This window comes from Eublepharis macularius, chromosome 4, assembly GCF_028583425.1.
Source record: "Eublepharis macularius isolate TG4126 chromosome 4, MPM_Emac_v1.0, whole genome shotgun sequence".
Lineage (NCBI taxonomy): Eukaryota > Metazoa > Chordata > Lepidosauria > Squamata > Eublepharidae > Eublepharis > Eublepharis macularius.
The window spans coordinates 157,969,684-157,992,149 of record NC_072793.1 but is presented as its reverse complement, the minus strand read 5'-3'; the positions used below and the strand labels follow the sequence as shown (position 1 = coordinate 157,992,149).

General features: G+C 47.6%; 2 protein-coding genes across 2 annotated transcripts in view; one reads left to right on the top strand and one right to left on the bottom strand.

Annotated features, from left to right (window-relative positions):
• Window positions 1–254: 254 nt before the first annotated feature.
• Window positions 255–10,981, bottom strand: LOC129327714 (killer cell lectin-like receptor subfamily B member 1B allele A). Its single transcript, XM_054976469.1, has 6 exons — window positions 10,897–10,981; window positions 6,043–6,144; window positions 4,757–4,909; window positions 3,899–4,068; window positions 2,862–2,977; window positions 255–387 (listed from the first exon to the last, which is right to left on the bottom strand). The coding sequence occupies exons 1-6, from the start codon at window positions 10,979–10,981 to the stop codon at window positions 255–257; spliced, it is 759 nt and encodes a 252-aa protein (XP_054832444.1).
• Window positions 10,982–13,523: 2,542 nt separating this feature from the next.
• Window positions 13,524–22,466, top strand: part of LOC129327713 (killer cell lectin-like receptor subfamily B member 1B allele C) — a 46,108-nt gene continuing 37,165 nt past the window's right edge. The window contains exon 1 of the mRNA XM_054976468.1: window positions 13,524–13,611. Within this exon, the coding sequence (XP_054832443.1) occupies window positions 13,524–13,611 (88 nt within the window). The remainder of the gene's footprint in view (window positions 13,612–22,466) is intronic.

Sequence of the window (22,466 nt, the reverse complement as noted above, 5' to 3'; positions counted from 1 at the left end):
ATACAGACAACTACCAGTGTATGAATAGTGCCCTCCACAAGATCTCCCAGTAATCTCAAGGAAGCACAGTTAGCACAATTCTTATTGTCCTATTTGAGAGAACCTGTGCATACTGGGATTTTAACTGTTCATGTGGAGGGCTCAATTCACACTGAAAGCTCTCTGTGTGTTGAAGCAGAGGTAGTTCTGTTGTTTCTCTACCACACTAGTATTCAGTCATCACCCCTGGTAGAACCAGGACAGTGTTCTGTCCTTTAAATATTGTCTTTATTGAGTGTATCTGTTTCACAGACCCATGTGGCTACAGTACTGCAGGCTTCAGAAATAATTTCAGTTCCATTCAGCATACCACAGCTGTTTGTTTCAACAGGGCCCAGTTCTTGTGATCTGTGGAATAAAAGAGAAGATCTCTAGCATTTTCATATAATGATATTTGCTAATTTGCTAGCTGGGTATTTATAGAGGAACTTTGCAGATTTTTGCTTCAGAAACTGCAGTCCTACTTCTTTAGATAGTGGCTGAATTCACACTTCCTTTTTGTTTCCGCGCCTTTTTCGCAAGTGGTGCGCTGTTCATGCAAATACTCACACGCTTTCCCATTCCGCGTGTTCCCCGCCATCACCGCGCCACAATTGTGCCTTCCTTCCAAACCACGTGATAGTGGCGGAAATCCGTTTTCTCCCCGCCTTTTTTTTTTTTGCACAGTGCTGAAAGGTCGGTATACCGGTAAACCAACTGTAGTGAGCATCGGTTTGCACAGGAAAAGAAACGGTCACCAGAGCATGCACATGTCACACAGGGACCGTTTCCCTACTGTATCCCGCCATTTTTAAGAGCGCGAGGAGCCAAGCCAAGCAATCCTGTATTTCCCACAATGATCGTCTCCAGTAAATGGCAGGTGCAGAAAACAAATATATTCCTGAAAGCTTAGGACACAGGTGGGAGATTCTGCCATGTGTGAAAGACAGAATGCATCATCTCATGGTGTCACGTGGCTGTGCTGCGAAGCATGCCCACCACAATCTGAGCCATCATCAGAAATATCACAATCTGAGCATCCATGTTGTTAACTACAAAAAGCAGAAAACTACTCTGAGCAGCAGAATTTCTGGACAATGCCTTTAATGTGACAATCTAATTTCAAATTTGCCTGCCATACCAACCAGCCAAACGAGCAAAAAATGAGCCAATCAAAGATGAGGGGGAGGGTACATTGTCGTTTCTTGAAAGTCAGAATATCGGTATACTGGAAAATTGACCTTTTTTTTAAAAAAAAAAAGGGGAAGTGATGTGCGCTGTCAATTCTGACAGTGGAGGATGGAACCACCCACTGTAACGCTTTACTCAGTGGTGTGTGGAGAAATGATTGCGCCATGAAGACGCACTGGAAGGGTGAATGTGATGATGCACAGCATGGTAGCAGAATGAACCCGATTGCCACGACTGCGCAAGATAAGCGGATGGTGAGTGAGTGTGGATTCGGCCAGTGTGAAATTCTCCCCCCCCACCCTGGCCAGGAAAGTGCCATATGTCAACTGTCTAGATGTGAAGGCCTAAAAAAAAATCTGGAAAAAAGGGTGGAGGTCCAGGTTGTTTTTTATTTTTCCCCTGGGAGTTGTTTTCAATTTTCCAGTGAATGAAATAAATAAAGACTGTGTAACTTGTAAGACTGTGAACTTACAAGTGGTGATCTAAAACAAAAAGTCATGGATTGTTTTTTTTAACTTGCTTCCCATTTACTCCATAATTCATGACTCAAAGTGCCCTTTCAACACGATACTGAATTTAAAGAGTACTTGAGAAATAAGGTTGAAAAAATGCAACAGTTTGTTGCAGGTCCCCATTTTGAATTAGAGATGGGCTCGAACAGCAATACAAAATAAAAGCCATGGACAGCCCAATCCGCTGTTCGTGAGCAAGCTGTTCAGAATCATGAGGCCCCGTTCCTGGCGAACATGTGTTCATTCCAAGCCCTCTTCGTGGCATTTATCAGCTGTTCATAAAGCCAGACAGTCTGGCGCCTTTCAATCAGTTCTCCTGGCAACATAGGCCTGGACTGTCTGAACTCCTTTTGGCTTTCCTTCTGCTTTTTAACCCCCCAAAGTAGCTTCCAGCAGGCAGTCCAGTTTTTCCACTGTGAAAAGAAAATGACAGGAAAGGGAGGGACCCATGGATCATGGCTTTCCCAGGGTCCAATCACTCTGAAACTTGGGGAGTCTTCAGAGGACAATGAGGACTATGTCCCCTGCAAGTTTGGTGGGTATTGAACATTGGGAAGGTCAGTTTGTAACCCCTCAAAGTAGCTTTCAGTAGACAGTCCAGTTTTTGCCACTGTGAAGAGAAAATGACATGAAAGGGGGAGACCCATGAATCATGCCTTTCCCGGGGTGCAATCTCTCTGAAACTTGGGGGGGTCTTCAGAGGACAGTGAGGACTATGTCCCCTGCAAATTTGGTGGGTATTGGACATTGGGAAGGTCAGTTTGTAACCCCTCAAAGTAGCTTCCAGCAGACAGTCCAGTTTTTGTCACTGTGAAGAGAAAATAACATGAAAGGGGGAGACCCATGGACTCTCCTTTCCCCGTTTCAAGTTCAGCTAAGTCCCAAGGGGGTGTTCTGGCTCCCACGAACCTCCAACTACGAACATGTTCGTGAACATGTCATGTCCGTCGATGTTCGTGAATCCTTGTTCGTGGATGGCAACGAACAACAAACATCGTGTTCGGTTTTTTTCCTGTTCGTGCCCAGCTCTATTTTGAATCTCTTTCTGACCTAACCATGTTAATTCAGAAATAAGTCCCACTGTGGATATCTGTATATATGCATAGGAATTCAGTCTAAATGATAGGAGGCAAAACTCACTGTTTGTCATCTAAAGGGGACCCATTCACCCAGGTCCATTTTTGTTCAGGGAGCATGGCTTGTAGTCCAATCCAGAGCAACTGCATCTCTTCATTAACACATTGGATAAAAGAAGCCTGTAAACAGAATAATTATTCCAGTTGTGCTGTTTTAAAGTTTAAAGGTTTTTTTTCAGAATTGTGCTTTGTGAGAGAAAGAGGTTGTATAGATTTTTCTTAACAATCCTCAGTCTGTCCCGGCCAAAAATAAATAAATCAATATGCTACAGAGCTTAATCCATGATGGCACCTTATTAATGAATATCTCTTTCTGTGCCTAGTTGCCTGATATCAATTCTCTTGAAATTCAGGTGACAGGTAAAGATGTTTTTGTTTTCCTACACTTTCATGCTAATTGATGGTTTTATTGCTCTATTTGTATTAACTGCTGTTTTAGTCCTCTTTTAATGGCTGTCTTGCTGCTTGGTTATTGTAGAAATGTTGACATTTTAATGTTGACAGACATCATTCCACTAGAGGTTGCTGAAGTAACTACAGGTTTCATCTTGATTTCTACATCTTCCAAAGAGCCAGGAAAACAAGCCCCCTCCCTGGCAGTTCAAAAGCCTGCAATTTCTCCAAACACTCTCAAAGAGTAGTAATATTCTTTCATTTTGTTTCTTTGAGAATTTTTTTAGTAGAAAAGCAACTAAGTAGATATACAAAACAAGTGAACAATATTTGTCTTTACCTTAATCTCTTTTGCTCTGTAACAACTATGCAAAACTAAAGAAAGGCTGGCATGGGGGTGAGCGGAAGGTAGTAAATATATGTGCGGAACTACAAGTGACAAAAGGCACAGATTGGACACTTGTCAGCTTCCCTCAAGTTTTGATGGGAAATGTAGGCAGCTTGGTGGAATGTTGGACAAGTGACAGTTGAAAAGTCCATTGGACAGCAGTCAGAGAGCCAAGCTTCAAGACTAGGATGCCTACATTTCCCATCAAAACTTGAGGGAAGCTGACAAGTGTCCACCCGGTGCCTTTTGTCACTTGTAGCTTGGCCAATATTCACCATGTCTTTCTGTTTCTGCATCACCAGCATCTGAGATGATCTAGCTGTGCAGTCTTCCTTACTCTTCTTCCAGCTTCCTTTTTCTTTAGAGATCCAGTAGCATTTGTCCTCATAAAAGAACCAGTCCTGAGGGCAGAGTTTGTGTGTAGAGTTAACTGGAAGAAAATATATAGAAGCATGTAATTGTGTGTACTTGAACCTGTGCTAAATGCTACAATTTTCCCATACATACCAAGGTTTTAACGATTCACATCTGACATTTATGCTTTGTGCATTTGGTGAAAGAAATAGCTGTGTTACTTTGAAACACATAGATGGAGCCACACAATCAAGTACGGGATCTGAATGACACTTGAAAAGGTTTGTGAAGGTCTGACTTTGACTCCTTCCCTCGTACCACACAAGAACTTCTGATTTTGGCTGGTACTTAAACAGGGGTTATGAGGGAGAAGGACACTATAATTTTTAATATTGAATTTATTTTCATAGTGGTGGAATTATAATGCTAATAAATAAAACTCATAGAATCAGTTTTAAACTTAATTCAGATGGAACAAGCTGGAGCTTGTTCACGATGGACATAAACCTGGTAAATTGTTGGTTCCTTGCAAGTTGCCCACCAGGCAACTCAACCAGCACCACACAATTGGGCCATACAGGAGAAGCTGCCAGGGGCAAGTAGGAAAAGGTAGGAGAAAAGACAAAGGTGGGTGGGAAGGAGAGAAGGAAGCAGGAAAATGGGATGAGGCTATGGGGGTCAGGGAAGGGAAAGAGGACATGATGGGGAAGGTGGAAATGATACCCCCCCTCCTGAAAGTCCTTGTGGGTCCTTCCACTTGTTACCTTTGAGTCTTATGTTGAGTGGCTGACAGAAAAAACGCTGAAACCAAGATGCAGATTTTTCCAGGTCAGACTTATTTTCTGTACCATTGATGGCAGTTTCCTTGGAGACACTGTCTTTCTCTGTGGTATTCATTGGTTGCCTCATCTGAAAAGCTTCAAATAATGCCCTTTTAGGTGATTATTAATAACAAAAACTGAACGTGTCATACATTCCAACATTTATCAGACAATATTAACAATCTTCCGTTCTCATTACAAGAATCATCACCACCGCTATTTTTATAAAATAGTACATTCTTGGTATTATACATTGAACAAGATTATCAGGAAAAACAATATAAATGTTGAAACTGTGGATTTTAGTCAGATGTGGCAGACTTGTCCAGCAGTCAGCACCTGTTAGTTAAAAATAATTGTTGAATTAAAACAGTGGTCACCAATATGGTGCCCACCAACACCTTTCCTGGGCCCTGCCTAGTGTTTTTAGAAAGTGGGTGGTGGCAGCTGGGCTTTTGTCCAGCAGGGCTTCTGATTGCAGGGCTGGATCGAGGGGGGCAGGGGGGTAGTTTGCCCCTGGTGCTGCTAGGGAGGGGGGCGTCAGGAGCAGCTGCCAGCTGCTGGGCACGCGTGGGCGGCAGCGTGGGCAGCCTCCCATCCCCCCGCGCTGCCTTTCACCTGTCGTGCAGGACAGGGGGTGGTTGGCTTGCCACGTGTCCCCTGTCCTGCAGGGCAGGCAAAAGGCAGCAAGGGGGGCTGTGAGGCTGCCCGTGCCTTTCGCCTACCCTGCAGGACAGGGGATGGCCAGCCGCTCCCTGTCCTGAGAGGAGGCGAATGGATTGGGCGGCTGCCCAGTTCTGCACACTGCCTCCGCTGGTACACCGCGCGGGTGGCACACTCTGCCCTGCGTGATGATGTCACAGAAGTGACATCATCACGCAGCACTGGGAGCACGCGCCCGCATAGCGCGAGCGTGAGGGGTCCGACTAGGGTTGCCCTGGGTGCCGGCAACCCTAGATTCTGCCCTGTCTGATTGGCCATTGGAGATCTGATTGGCTGTGCAAATTTTTAAAAAGTTGCTTCAGCAGCAGCTGCTGCAACAACACAGGATTGCCACTATGTGACTGAATGTATCTGAGGGATTTTACGAGCTCACCAAGGAGTTCATGGTTCTCTCCTCTTTCCACGTTATCCACACAACCACCCTGTGAAATATGTTAGGCTCAGAGACAGAGTTTGGTCTAAGGTGTCCCAGGTTTTTGTCCATCACTCTACTGCATCATACTTACCCCAAATACGCTGTACTATCATAGCTCCAATTAAAAGGAGCATCACAGCACATCCAATTCTTGCAGTGGTCCGATACCTGCGGGGTTGTTTCAGCAGCATGTCTACAAAAGTTAAAATTTGGAAAAAGATTTTCACTCCAAGAAATGCATCCAGAGAGATCATTTTTCATTAAGGCCATTTCTGAGTTCAGGGCTGATCTGGGGATTTTCAGTGCAGTTTCTTAGGCATGATTTACAAGTTACATGGCTGATGTATCTGCCACTCAAAAGAAAAATGCTGTAGATCCATGAATAGCTTTTTCTGTGTCATAGCTCTTGCTTGAATCCAGCCCCAATTCAAACATGCAAACAAATCCAGCCCCAAAGCAGGGATTTAGTTCACTATTTATTTATTTATTTATTTATTTATTTATTTATTTATTTATTTATTTATTTATTTATTTATTTATTTAATGCCGTTTATAGTCCGCCTTTCTAACTGAGACTCAAGGCGGATTACTGAGGCTGCTTCCACACACGTTGGATAATCCACTTTCAATACTCTTTAGTGAACATTTGAAACTGATTTTCCATGTGTGGAACAAAAAATCCACTTCAAAAGGATTGCAAAAGTGCATTGAAAGTGCATTATTCAACGTGTGTGGAAATGGCCATAGTTAAACCTGGTTTAATCTCATGTGGCCATGACAAATAACAAAGATGCATAGGAACATGCTGTTTGTGCCTTCAGTAAGAACACTTACTGAACACACTGCTGACAGCAAAATGTGAATTGGACCTCTGTACCACTACAGTAGCACCTTCATATATAGAGAATGCCCAGCAGTCAGCAGCTACAAAAGCCAAAAGTCAATCTCTATTTTCTGAAAGAGCTTCCCCTTTTCATCAGTTTCCAGATATCAGCAGTTAACAACAGAAGAACATTGCCATCATGGCTTGTTTGTAGGGTTGCCAACTGGGCTAAAGAAAAGTATCCTGGTCCTGTAATAGTGTTTTGTGCATGGAAATGGGTAGATGAAGATTTTTATAGCATGGAAGTAAATAACATCACCTCATAAATGGCATTGCATTAAGCATCTATTAAAGGTTAAATACTTTTGCTGTCCACTAAAACTTTCTGGCATAGAAACAGTTGATTCCAGGAATATACAGAGCCAATGAGTGGTTACCCTTCAGGATCCCCCCCACACTCTATTTTTAGGTTATATCACCTCATAAATGGCATTACATTAAGCATCTATTCAAGGGGCCAGATATTTTTGTTGGCAAACCCACCTTTTTGTGAGCCACCAGAACTCCTAAAATAGGGCTGGCTGCTAAACTAAATGGGTCTGACTTAGCAAAGCAATTTTAATATTCATCCTTCATGCTTTTTGCCAATTTTGTGTTTTTAACACAACGTCTTTATTTCATTTAGGCTTCATTAGAACAAATTACCAAATGCAAGTGACCAGAAAATATTTTGCCCATCATGCAAATGAGTTGTGCAGGAATTTTATTTATTTGTTTGCTTTATTTATAGTCTGCCTTTATCAATGAGACTCAAGGCAGATTACACAGTGTAAGCAATCTAATCAAGAGGATGAGACATTTAATAAGCAATGTAATAGGACCAGGATTGCAGAAATCTGAAACAAAGAATTCACTATTAGACATCATATATTAAAACAATGCAGAAAATGGTATTACAAGAGTAGAAAACGGTGCAGTGAGATCAAGATAATACATAAAGCAACAAATAATACATACTATACCCAGTAGTATAGTCTGCCCTCCTGTTCCCTATTATTAAAGCGTCTTCTTATACCATTCTATTATAATACAACCCTATTATTTTTTTAAAAATGCCCTCCTGAACAATTCTATTCTACAAAGTTTGTAGTACAACAGAAGCATGGGAGCTGGTGTGGGAGACTCACTGAGGCAGCAGGGCCCTCGCTGGCAATGTAATGAAGTCATGTGCAACTCACTGATATCACTTCCTGTGTGAGTGGAAGTGACTTCTGCATGTTACTGGGGATGTTCTAGTATTTGGGCAGAACTCTATAGCTTAACCAAATGCTGCAGTGTCTCCGGTGACATGCTTGCATCACATCCGGTCAATGGGAAGTGATATCAGCACGTAGGGAAGGTGCCCCCCCATTTTGCCTTTAATTTTCTTCCATCATGCAGCTAAGCAGCAGCAGGAAGGGGCCTCTGGCTGCGAGGATCCCCCACTCCCACTTGGAACCCTACTTCATGACCACTTCAGCCAGCCACAGGGTGCAGGCTACAACAGAGAAGGGATATGTACAGACAGAAATTGATCTTGCCCATTTGCCGGGTAGCACCCTCCAAAGGCCAGATGAATGAAGCTATCATGGCTGAACATAGAAGGAAAGGTGGTCCTGAAGATGTAAGTCTCTAAGGCTGTGAAGAACATTGTATATGCTAGCCAAAATCTTGAGCTGAGCCCAGTAACTGATGGGTAGCCAAGGAGTGACCGCAGAAGGGGAGTAATAGACATGCTTTACCTAGTTCCTGATAAGTGAGCTGAGGCATTCTGCACCAACTTGGGTCCCCAAGTTAACTTAGAGGGGAGACCTAGGCAAATCTCGATATTACCATGGCAAGGATTCAGGTGGCCAGATCAGCTGTGTTAAGGTAGGGGATCATCTTCTAGACGGAGTTTATAGAAATCATTTTTTGCAGCTGCCTTAACTTGCCTTTTTAGCAGTAGCACTAGATCCAGTATAAGCCCTAGGCATTTAACCAAGTCTGCAAGGATCAGGCAAACTCCATTGAAAGTGGGGAGTACAATGTCCTTCAAGATCTCTGCCTTCCCGACCAGCAGCACTTCTGTCTTGTCTGGGTTCAATTTCAATTTATTTGCTTTTGGCCATTTGACCACAACTGTCAGGCAGATCCCACGATGTCTACTGCATCCTGCAGTGATTTGGATAGTGAGATATAGAAGTCTGGCAGGCTGTAGCTGAGAAACTCTTTAAACTAGAGGTGAGGATTTTGAAACAGTCCAAACTTCCATGAAGAGGTAAGGGAGCGGGAGCTTTCCTTACCTCTTTATGTAGGCCATTCCATAATATATATATGGGGGGGGGGTCACCACAGAGAATGTACATGTATGGGTAGTTGGTGATTTTGCCCATTTTCAGGGTGGTACCTGCAGAAGGCCCTGTTCAGAAGAGCAAAGCTGCCATGGCAGGGCCTAGAGAAAGAGGTGGTTCCATAGATATGAGGGACCAAGGCCACGTGATAGTCAGTTCCTTGAAATGAGGCCATTAACTGATGGACAGTCATTTGATTGACTGCCAAATGGGAGTAATATACATGCTCCACTAAGCTCCTGATAACAGCTGAGCTGCAACATTCAGCACCAGCTGGAGTCTCCAAGTTGACTTAGATTTTCTCTCAATGAGCCAAGCTACAAGTGACTTTTTTCACGCGTAGAACATTTGATCATTTTCGCAAGTTTTCCTGGGAACTGAAGTCCCAGTGTCCTTCCCCTCTCTGTTAGAATCGCTGCCTGAAGAGCCAGAGAAAGCCGGCTGCAGCTGCAGCTTTTGCAAATCCAGAGCAGCTCCCCAGGAGCAAGACGCCCAGGGAGAAAGCTGCAGCTGCCCACCCCCAAAGATGGTGGAGAGCAGGCTTGTGACTGGAGGAACAATATGCAAAAGCTGCTGCTGCAGCTGGCTTTCTCTGGCTCTTCAGGCAGCGAATCTAACAGAGAGGGGAAGGACACTGGGACTTCAGTTCCCAGGAAAACTTATGAAAACGAACAAGTGTTCTACGCGTGAAAAAAGTCACTTGTAGCTTGACTCTATGAGAGTCTCAGAGCAGAACCACAAGTGACAAAAGGCACAGATTGGACACTTGTCAGCTTCCCTCAAGTTTTGATGGGAAATGTAGGCAGCTTTGCGGAATGTTGGACAAGTGACAGTTGAAAAGTCCATTGGACAGCAGTCAGAGAGCCAAGCTGCGAGACCAGGATGCCTACATTTCCCATCAAAACTTGAGGGGAGCTGACAAGTGTCCAATCTGTGCCTTTTGTCACTTGTGGTTCTGCTCTCAGTGTTCATGTGGTGTGGATCCAGGTGGCTGTGTCAAGGCCATGGCAGGCTAGACTGAGAGCCTCGCTACAAGTGACATCTTACATGCGAACGGCACTTGATCATTTTCGCAAGTCTTTCTGGGAATTGAAGTCCCTCTCCCCCACCCCTTTTCTTTCTGTTCCTTTCCCTCTCTGTTAGAATGCCTGCCTGAAGAGACGGAGAAAGCCTATGATAGCAGCTTTTGCAAATCGTCTTGCTGGGGGGTGGGGGATGCTCTGGAGAAAGCTGACATGTCGGTGAAGTGCTAGTGTCCTTTCAGTGATCTTTGGGTGTGGGCAGCTGCAACTTTGCTAATCGTCTTGCTGGGGGGTGGGGGGAGATGCTCTGGAGAAAGCTGAGAAAGTCGCAGCTGCCCACCCCCAAAGATCATTGAGAGCAGGCTTGTGACTGGAGGAGCGATTTGCAAAAGCAGGCTTTCTCCGGCTCTCCAGGCAGCCATTCTAACAGAGAGGGGAAGGAACAGAAAGAAAAGGGGTGGGGGAGAGGGACTTCAATTCCCAGAAAGACTTGCGAAAATGATCAAGTGCTGTTCACATGTAAGATGTCACTTGTAGGGAGGCTCTGAGTTGGAAGGAGTTTTTCTGCAGCTACATTAACTTACTTCTTCATCAAGTATGTTGGATCTAATATAACCCCTAGGCACTTAACAGATCATCATTCTTCTACTGTGAGATCCCCATACCTGTTGGAATTACCAAATGCTTACATCCTTGAAACCTCCAAATCATAAGGAAGCTGGACTTACCTTGCACTGGTGGCCTGGAGTCGTGTCTCTTCTGACCTCTTATTGACTGGAAATTAAGAGCCATGCTGTTTTCTTCATCTTCCATGTGTAAAGATTTCCTTTAATGTCTCTTCCCCAGCAGTGGAAGGGGCTGAGAAAAACAGAGTGCTTCCCTGAGTACCAAACTCAGTTGTTTCAAAGAAGCAGCCCTGACTGTTTCTCAGAGGAAAGGAAGCAAATCACACAGCAAATAGCTGGGCCTCTGACCACTTGACCTCTTCTTGCCTCCTCTGTCAGGCTGTTACCCACTGAAGGCTGACACTGGCCTTTGTTTCCAAAAATGGTGATGTGAAATGGCAGGGTTGTCAACAACCTGGAGAAAACAAATGCCCTGTGCCATTGACAGAGGAAAAAATTCTAGAAATGTGTTTCTCATACAAACCAATGAACATCAATTATTTAACTTTAACTTCAGTATGAAATACACCAAGTTTTAAAATGGCAAAAGATCCAACTCCGCTTCTAATTTTTCCATATTTTCCAATTGCCATTGTTTCTATATGCTGTTCTCCAATTTGTAAAGACACAATGTGTGATGACTTTACTGATGCAAGTACAGTAGCAATCTGTCCGCTACAAACTGGTACAGAGCTCCTGTTCACTTTGCCTGTGATATAGCTGGTGATATAACTGTGAATTGTGTACGCCCTTTGAATCTATGTTCAAGAAGTGGAAATAGGGTAAGTTCTTTGCATTTTTCAAATCTCTGTGTGATTGTGGAGTATCCCGCTTGTGTATTTGAGGAAGTGGGCTCCATTCCAAAGAAAGCTTAAGCTAGACAGCAAAATTGTTCTTCTTTCAGGGGCAACAAACCCTGTTAAATTCAGTTTGTACTTGACAGTACACCATGGAATGGGGGAGGGAAGGGTTATGGCAAGTTAACCTAGAATAATGTGAAATGGTTTGTGTTTTAAAACAGAGGACAACAGCTTTCTTCTCACACTTCCATTCAAATGCATCATTGCACATTCCAGAATTAATGCCTTTATCTTTAACCACAATCCCATGTGTATTTTTAGCTCAGAAAGAGGGGGTCAGAGTTGTGAACAGAAAAGAGAATTGCTTTGGTGAGACGTGGGGGGGGGCAGTTCTCAACAAACTAAACCCCCAGGAGATTGCCTACCACCAGTAGGCAATCTGGGAAGGCAGGGAGAGGAGCCCTGGAGGCCCCTTCCAACTCTATGGTTCTATGAGTCAGGTCCCAATGAGTACTTGGACAGAACCAGTGCCATCTAATTTTCACAGAACCCATTACAATAATATGAGGTTTCTTTTCAGAATCTGTGTGATTTTTTTTCAGGATCTGTATGAAGAGAAAGTTTATCTGCAGCACAAGAATTACTCAGCAATAAACATATTTTAAAAAGTGTACACTATACACTGATTGTATGTGTGTTCATTTTAAGGTGAGCAGTGCTACTATTTTCTCAACTTGAAATGGCCCCAGGAAGTGTCTGTGTGTCTCATGAAGAAAACTTACCTTTAGCCTTATCAGTGCATAAGTACTCTCTTACTGGCATCTCATGCTTTCTAGGTAGAATAAAATTAATACAAATAGTCAAAACATGGCCGTTTTCACACTACTAACCTGCTTCCGTAACGTTGCGAAACATTGCGCAAAAACCGCGGAAGATAGCATCTTCTCACGAGAGTTTTGTGCGATGTCGTGCGAAACTCTTGCGATGTCACGCAAATCTCTCGCAAGAAGACGCTATCTTCCATGTTTTTTGCACAATGTTTCACAACGTGACGGAAGCAGGTTAGTAGTGTGAAAACAGCCCATATTACTGGCAATTTTCAACATATTTGATGGTATGGCCCTAAAATAAAGGATTTTTTAAGGATTAGCATATTAATAATTTCCCCCCATTTTACTCTAGGTTTCCTTTTAAATCAATTCTACCCTATAAGTATTCTTTTGGATACCCTTGGTGGGTCAGTATCTAAAACCCAAACTAGACATGACAAGTTTTAACACATGAGGTCCCAATTTACTTTCCCAACAGCCATAAACAGTTGCAGGGAACTCATGTTTATTCATGTATTTTCCCAAAATACAAAGTTCTGTTTTTACCAAGTGTAACTTTTAACATGTGCAAACCATAATTTATGGAAACAAAAGCAGGTGACAGTCAAGAGCCCAGCAATGTGCGGTTCTCTTCTTTGCCTTTAAACAGTGGTCAGTATTGCTTTCTCCTCTGTATCATTCCAATTTTAGTATATGTGCTGCCGAATGAGCACAGGATTCGCTTTCCATGCAGAGCTGAATTTGATGATCAGAAGAGCAAGGGTGCCAGCTCCTGGTTGGGAAATTCCTGGAGATTTAGAGGGAGGAGCCTGGAGAGGGGAGGGTTTGGGGAGGGGAGGGACTTTAGCTGGCTATTCTGCCATAAAGTCCACCTTCCATGGCAGCCATTTACTCCAGGGGAACTGATCCCTGTCACCTGGAGATCAGTTGTAATTCCAGGAGATCTCCAGCCACCACCTGGAGGCTGGCAATCCTAGAGTACACACTACTCCATTCAGTCTTCTTCCAATTAGGAGGCATTTCATTTGTTGAGGACTCAATCCCAAGAGAATCGTTCCAAATGGTGGAAGATGAGGAAGGCTACATGGTGCTCAACTTCAAGCAAAAGAAAGAGTGTGGAAAACGGAATCTTCCATCTCAAATGCAAGGTAGATAAGAGCTTCTTCAGAGGGCTCTAGTTTATTACCATTTTTGGTGTTACAATATTTGGGCGATGCAAGCAGAAGAGATGCATCAAGTTGAATCTAAATTCCTGAGTGTGCAGTGTGGAATTACAATGGCCATGTCTACCAGAACAGGGAAAACATTTTTTCTACCCTTTTGCATTTGGTATATCATTTTCATTAAACCTGAACTAAAAAGTTAGTTAGAGGCAAAATACATGCCAAAATAATCATATAAAAATACTAGTGGCTAGCGGTTCTGATCACTTGGCTCACTAGTCCCTTAGCTCCCTGCAATCACAATATTATTTTATAGGGGCTAACCCTGAAATCATCATTTGGCGTACTCTTTTCCTATAAACAGAGCTTTTTTCTGGGAAAAGAGGTGGTGGAACTCAGTGGGTTGTCCTCAGAGAAAATGGTCACATGGCCGGTGGCCCTGCCCCCTGATCTCCAGACAGAGGGGAGTTGAGATTGCCCTCCGTGCTGTGATGCGGAGGGCAATCTAAACTCTCCTCTGTCTGGAGTTCAGGGGGCGGGGCCACCAGCCATGTGACCATTTTCAAGAGGTTCCGGAACACCGTTCCACTGCATTCCAGCTGAAAAAAAGCCCTGCCTATAACTATTTTCAATAAAATTTGTTTGACAAAAATAGCTATTTTGTAAAAGTATTCAATTAGAACTCAAGTGTTGCCAAGTAGGCCCCCTCCCCTGCTTTAAAGCCTGCCATGGACTGTGTTAAAGTTTCCTGCATTGCTGTTTTACTGCTACACCAAAGATTGCTTTGCACGTGTGTGTTCTGATACACGTGTCAGTTTCCTGCCTGCGTGTCAATTGCCTTGCTGCTGCTATAGACTGTGTAGTTTACTGACTCCATGTTTGGATAACTGCACAAAGGACTCTCTTTCTGGGCAACCCTGCCCTGACCTGTATCTGGATTTCCCAGTGTGACCTTTGGACTCTGTCACAAGTGTGCCCCGTGCCGGCATTGCCATCTGCCACGGACCGTGCCTGTTCTTTGCCTTGGACTGTGTTTTAAAGTGTTGTTCCCCCTGCCTCCATGGAAGCCTGCCTCATATGGGCCCAAGCCGCTGCTAGCAGCCGGGCGCCCGCCGGGGAAACCTCCAGCGAGCCTGGCTAGGCGCTCCCTGGTCAGTTCCCGCCTGGAACCTCCCGCGGGCCGGTCCCCGAGCTTGCCCTCGCTACCGGGCAGCCTGCTAACCAGCCCCAGCTATGCCCAGCCGGCATCCATGTTCTCAGGCAGCCAGAAGACCCTGGGAAGAAGACTGCTTTGGGAAGCCATTTCGGCGAAGCGGGCACACCACGTCCGCAGCGAGAGCCCCTCGCCCCGCTCTGCATATCTTAGGAGCCGCCCCGGAGAAGAACTAAGTGCCGACCATCCCAAGCACTTAGAGAATGCATCTCAAAGAAACCTCAGCATTCCAGAAGCTGATGACATCAGGACAAGCCCTGTCCGCTGGAACATCCTTTCAGCCCACTTGGATTTCCCCCTCCCTCTTTTGTCCCCTCTTCCTGAGGTGTCACTTATCACAATCTGATTACCAAAGTGGCCCATCCAAGCCATTCAGTAGCCCATTAGACCCTTTGTTTTAATCTGTGAGAACCACCAAGTACAGCACCAGCCCCAGGGTACGTTTTGGGGTATTTAAGCTGGTCTCCCAGACCACTCGGTGCCTCGGCCATTCCCTATCCAGACCTCCTTGCTGTCCGTCTGTGGTTCCAGTGCTGGCATTGGGCCACCCCCCTCGCTGTTGTGTCTCTGCTTCGCTTCAGGATAAGTGAGTATTCCCCCTATCATCGTTGGGAACCCGCTAATGCGAACGTCTCTGTATTTCCTACTCTGTATTTCTTAGATCTTGTGTGTTCTCTTGTATGCTTGTGCAAGTTTAGGCTTACGCCACACTAAATACACGTGTTTGGAACTTATTTGTAGTCTGCCTCTTTTTCACTAGAGTGTCTGGGATCGGGACCTCTGTATACATAGGTTATGATCCGCGCTTAATATTAAGTTACAGACTGCTACAGCTAATTCCCCATTATAATAAAGAGCAGTTCTGGTAACAGTTTACTGGTGGAGAATGCGGGCATAACCCAGTTCGTGTGAATGCACGTGAGTCGACACGCGTGTCTTCAGCGAACTGACTTAGAGGAAAATTTTCCAGACCTCAGTGTAAAGAGCGCAATTTAGCTCAGGGAATTAAAAGTGTGAGTGTGTGTGGCTCTAGCGAGCATTTCTATCTTGTGGGTTGGCTTTTCCCCCATTTCCTCCTTCAGCCAGCTTTGGACTACTTGCCTTTTGTGGTGCACCGCGAGGCCCTCCAGCCGTTATAACCGGTGTACTGTGGGTGAGGACCTCTGAACTGGTGAAGTTCCTGGCCACCTTCCGGGCCGCCTAAACGCGTCTATGTGGGTGGGATCCCAGAAGTAGGCTCTATAGATATATATACATCCTGAAGCAGCACATATAAAATTCTCTTCCGCCCTCCCCCGTCTCCCCTAAGTCCGTCCAAACCCCGTTCCTGCCAGCACTTAGGCTTCAATCCCCGCTCCGGAGGAAACGTGAAGGGATCGTTAGTCTGTTTGGTCAGTTTAGCTTTGGGAATCTAAAGCCAGGTTCCTGAAGCCCCGCGGCAGCCGGCCGCACCGTGCTTAAGAGTTTTAAGGTAGACTCTTGGGCGCCTTTCCGCTTGCGAGTTTTAAGTCAGACTCGTGGGCGCACCTCGCTTGAGAGTTAGTAGGACTCTTGGGCGCATTTTTGCTTGGGAGTTGTTTGAACTCTTGAGCGCTTTTTCCGCTTGGGAGTACCATAGTTTTACTCCTGGGCACTTTTGCTTGGGGACTTGCAGAGGCAGTCCTTGAGCGCATTCAATCTTTTGGTCTTGGCTTGGAGACAGTTTAACCGTTTGTCTCTGAGCACGAGGCCTGGGGACACTTTGAGTACAGTTCTTGGGCAGAGAGCTTGAGAGCATTTTGGCTTCTGAGCAGAGGCTTGGGAGCATTTCTGGTTGCCTGAGCAGAGGCTTGGGAGACCCCCTTAGTAGCAGTTCTTGAGCAGAGGCTTGGGAACACTTTTTGGTTTTCCGAATATAGGCTTGGGAGACCCCTGAGCTTTGGCTTCTGAGCAGAGGCTTGGAAGCACTGAGCGTTTTTGTTCTTGGGCTTAGAGAGCTTGGGAGCACCCTCTGAGCCAGTAAACTTTTCCTGGTCCCGTGGCTTGTAGGCAAGCTTGAAACGGGAATAGGAATTTTTCCTTCTCCCCCGGTGGAGAAGAACCGAGTGTAGGACCCTTAGAATACCCTTGTGAACCTAAAAGTAGGACCTTAAAACCCCCTGGTAAAAACCCTTGAGGACCTGAGGGAAGGATAAACCTCCCAAAAGGAACATAGAGAGGAAGAAGTTGTTAAAACCCCTGAGCAGCTTTAATCACCCCACCCCTGGTGTCGCTGATCCACTCTTTAACCTCCCCCGAGATCAGCCCTAAATGAAAAAATGTACCAGGCAAACCCCACCGTGCCCCGCCTGGAGAAGTGGCTAGTGAAGAAGGGAGATTGCCCCTGGGAAGCCGGTTCCTTCAAGGGACCCGACCCGCTCCAGATAGTTAGGAGTGCCTTCCAAGATTTTTGTGACAAGGAGAAACCTAGATCGAGCAAAAAGGACAGATATGGAGCCTGGGCAACTTTCACTGCCCTACAGGACAGCGTGTCCCTCATTAGTAAGTTGCACACAGCGCAGGAGGAGTTAGAAGAGAGGTCAGAACGAGAGCAGGACGCTTTGCGTCTAGAAATCCAGACTCTCAGGACTAAGCTAACCGAACAGGAAAAAGAGTACGAGAGAAGAGCAGTTGAGTGGCGCGCCGAACGCGTCAATTTCATACTAAGCTTAAAAGCCCTGTACATTGCAGAGTCCCAAAAGCCCGGAGAAGACCCAGAGGCATACTTAGCTAGGAAGCAGCTTCTCGCTGAGCTAGCAGACGAGGTGGACCTAGATGCAAGCGATGTGCCCGACTTCGATGAGCTAGAGTTCAGAAGAGCTGTTATCGATGGTCTCAATAGCACCACTCGCCTGGCCCTGGCAGGAGTAGAGCCCGGGAGCATCTCATGGGGAGACCTGGAAGCTCGCATCAGGAGCATTGCCGGCCTGTTGCGAGAAACCGGCGCCATCCGCCATGCGAAGTCCCCGGCCTCCCGTAGGAAGGAGAGCGAGCCGATAAGCGCAGTCACTTATGCCAACCATGGCCCCCACTCCCAGTACCGACCGCAGGGACGCAACTCGTACTCGGAGGCAAGGGGAGGAATCCTGAGGGGAAGGAGTAGCAGTTTCAACCGGGGGAGAGGGCCAAGGGACTACCGCTCGGGAGTTTCCTTTGCGCCCACCCCGAGTTACGGTTCCTCTTCCCAGCAGGGACCCCACGAGCCCCGACCGCAAGATGCGCCCCTAGCCCCTTCCCATTCTCGAGCATCGCACCCGTACAACCATCAGGTCTACCCGCCTCCAGATCAGTCTAATGCTTGGGGAGCATCACAGGGCGACCACGAGGGCTACCGGGACCGTGGCAGCACGCCCCAGTCCAGGGACCCCCTCCGTTGGGAACTGTGGATGCGCCTCAAAAACATTGGAGCGAACATGGAGCTATTCGATGGAAAGCCCACGTCCGTTCTAATGAAGGCGATCATGGAGTGGGAAGACCAGCAGCAGCCCCCAGTACCCCCGTCGGCGCCCCCTTTGCCGCCAGACCCTCCCTTCTCAAGTCCCCCGATAGCTGCGGTCCGGGAACGCCCGAGCCCCAACAACCCCTTTAGAGAAGCGCCGCTTCCACCGACCAGGGTGCAGGATCAGAATAGGGTCGCCCCGAGTCCCAGTCTCCCTCCGTGGGCATAGTTGCCAAACTAAAGCCGGACACATGGGGGAGACCGACAGTAAAGGCAGGGATCGGGACTCCCGGGGAAAAGAAGAAGCCTGCCACCCTCCTCATAGATACCGGAGCTTCACTTAATATACTCCGGCCCACCTTAGTCACAAAGGGAACTCAGACCCCCACCACCATGCAGCTCGCCGGTTTTGGAGGTGGCATGCAAGAATCCCCGGTCTGGCAGGATATCCCCCTCTCCGTTGGGAACCTGGCCACCCGGATTTCGGCATGCGCAAACCGGGGAGAAGACGATGGACTTTTGGGTATGCCGTTCTTCCGAGCCGAGGGACTGACCATTGACTTAGCAAACGGGCTCCTGTGGCGAATCCCGGGAGGCCCAGACTTTGTCAATGCAGTCCATCGATGTGCAGCCCTTAAGGCCCCCCTTCCTCTCGCCCCCATCACAGGAGACTCCTGGGTTCAGGACTTTCCCGAAGTTTGGGTGACAGATAAGGCCGAGTGTGGGATAGTGAAGGACGCCTGCGTCCTGATTGAAGGAAAGGACCCCCCTCCCCAAAGACAGTACAAGTACCCAGCCGAGGCCGAGGCAGGGATAGCCAAGACCATAGAAGGACTCCTTGAGTGGGACATCATACTCCCGATGCAGTCCATCTGCAACGCCCCATTGTGGCCAGTACTGAAAGCAGATGGAGTGACCTGGAGAATGACGGTCGACTTCCGTGCCCTGAATGCCACCACCCCTCCAGTTGCCCCAGTTGTGGCCAAGTACAACGAGATCCTGACGGCCATTGCCGCTGGGTCCCGGTTCTACTCTGTCATAGACCTGGCCAACGCTTTCCACTCCATCCGGTTGCATGAGTCTTGCTGGTACAAATTCGCGTTCACTTTCCGCGGCCAGCAATACGCATTCAAGCGGACACCCCAGGGATTCCACTCCAGCCCCAGTATTTGTCATGCCCATGTAGTTCAGATGTGGGAACGCCTCCAACCCTCCTCGAGGCCCCACGTACAGAGCTACGTGGATGACATTTTAGTCCATGCCGCTACGGAAGAATTAGCCCGCCAGATCACTAGGGAAGTCCTGGAAATCCTCCGCGAAACTGGGTTCAAGGCAAGCAGGGAAAAGGCTCAATTGGTTCAGACCAGTGTTAAGTACCTGGGTCTGACCCTGGGACCCGAGGGTCGCACCCCGGACACCCAGCGAATGGAGGTCATTTCCAAGCTGCCTGCACCCACCGACGTCCCCTCCCTTAGAGCCCTTCTAGGAACTTTTAACTTTTCCCGAGACTTCATCGAGTCCTTTGCAGACAAGGCTCGCCCCCTTTATGCTCTCCTCAAAAAGAACACTCCCTGGGAGTGGGGACCGGATCAACAGACAGCCTTAGCCGAACTGAAACGCAGCCTGGCCGCAGCCCCGGCCCTAGCCCATCCAGATGTTACCCAGCCATTCTTTATTCAGCTAGCCGTGTCAGACAAGAGCATAGGAGCCACGCTCACCCAGCAGCAAGCCGGAACTGCAAGAGTAGTAGCCTATGCCTCTCGTAATCTAACTCCGGTCGAGACCAAGTTCAGCCCATGCGAAAAGACGTGCCTTGCTCTAGTTTGGAGTCTGACCCATTGGGAATTTATCATAGGAGGCTCACGCACAATAGTTCAAACCACTCACACGCCCCTCAAATATATTCTGTCTGGCAAAATACAAGATGGACAAGTCTCAAACGCCCGCATAGCACAGTGGACCCTGGCCCTGGTTAACCGCGGAGTAGAATTTAAAAAGGAAACCACTGAGCCCCCAGCCCCCTATGGCCTGTTAGTAACCAGGACCGAGCACGAGTGCCCCCTGGACCCGCCACCGCAGGTTGTTTGGCCAGTCACTTGGGGAGTCCCGCTAGAGGAAGCCCGACAGAACGGCTTCACATGCTGGTTCTGCGACGGCTCCTCCTTTCACGTTGGAGGCTCCCCTCGGACAGGCTACGGCGCTGTGCGAGTGGGCGACGCCCATACCCTCAAAAGTCCAGCCCGCCCCCATTCCAGCCAAGCGGCTGAGGTGCAAGCGCTTCTGGCAGTGCTTGAGTTTGAGCCCCCAGAAAGCCCACTTGCCATTTACACAGACTCGGATTGGACGGCCAAAGCCGCCACAGTCTGGCTCCCGGTGTGGCAGAATCAGGGGTGGAGAGCCAGTGATGGGAAACCCATAGCCCACCTACAGCTATGGCAGCAAGTAGCCGCGCTCCTTCAGTCCCGCACAGGCCCAACGCAGGTTACCCATGTTAAAGGACACCAAAAGACAAACTCAGAGACCGCTTATTGGAATGACCAGGCAGACCTCGCAGCCAAGGCAGCCGCCACAGAAAATGCTCCCTTACCGGAGCCCGCCCCCAATTGTCCCCTCCACCCTGTCACCACCCGGGCACAAGCCCGCAGCCAGGCTCAGGGAATCGCAGGAACACTGGACCTAGCACAACTACAGATATCTGACCCAGAAGTAGCTGACCTCCTAGCCGCAGGAAGAGATCAGACAGGAAGACTATTGATCCGAGAAGAAGAAGGCATAGTTTGGGCAGTAGATGCAGCCGGTGAATGCCACTGGGTAGTGCCACTGGAAGTCAGGGCCGACCTGATTCAGTTTGTCCACGAGCAGGGACACCGAGGCAAGGATCTGACTCTGGAGAGGGTCAAAGAGGTTGGTTGGTGGCCTAGCATGCGTACCGAAGTAGCACAATGGGTGGACAACTGTCTGTCTTGTGCTATGGTCAATGCAGACCCAACTGGACCTAGAGCTCCCCTCCAGCATCAGAGAATTGATGGACCCTGGGCTCGTATACAGATTGACTTTATCGGTCCCCTTCCTCCCACTCCCCGCGGCAATCGCTACTGTCTCACTGTCATAGATCCCTTTAGTAAATGGGTCGAGGCATTCCCGTGTAAGCATAACACTGCAGCCACCACGGCCAAACTACTGTTCAATAATGTGTTTTCGAGATGGGGCACTGTACGAGTCATGGATTCCGATTTGGGCTCACATTTTATCGGAGAAGTAACCCAGGAACTTTGCAAGGCGTTAGGCATTCAACAACGCTTTCACATAGCCGGCCATCCCCAGGCTTCCGGCGCCATAGAAAGAACCAACCGGACCCTCAAGGAGGCTCTCCGCAAGATGGTTCGCTCCTCCGGGAGAGACTGGGATGAAAAACTCCCCATAATTCTAATGGCCATCAGAGGCACCACCGCAGTTCACGGGCTCACGCCCCATATGGTCATGACAGGACGGAAAATGCAGCTCCCAGAAGCCTTCTGGCTAGATACGCAGCTCCCTTCTGATATGCAGCCCGTAGTAATTAATGACGCCTGGGTTCAGGACCTCATCTCATCCATACACGCCGTCCACATGCAAGTGGCCCAGAAGTTAGGCACAGCTCAGAAGGATATGGACCGCAAACTAGGATGGGTCAGGAACCCCAGGCAGTGGGAGGAAGGACAGCTCATTTTATATAGAAAGTTCTCACAGAAGGCACACTCACTAGCCGCCAAATGGCAAGGCCCCGTCCCAATCACGAAAAGAGTCTCTCCAGCCGTCTATCAGGTAGCCATCCAGAGGAAGACAGGAGGCACTTGGCTAAAATACTTCCATGCCTCTCAATTAAAGGAATGGAAAGGGAAGCCGCTCCAAACCGCCCCGCCTGTGTATGACCCTGGGGGAGCTGCCGCCAGCCCAGCCCCCCTCTGCCCAGTGATTCGCCAGACGTCCCTTCACCCTGGGCCAGAGATACCCTGTGTCCCCTTAGACCAGACCTTTGTAGCCTTAGTATAAAAGAAACAGCAGAATATGCAGATGTAGGTGTATGTCAAAAGTTTTTTTTCAGTTCTATTCTTTAACTTCATTAGGCGGGCCCCACAGTTGGGACCCTAGGGGGAAACACGGCAATCAAAGCCAAATAGGACCACCACC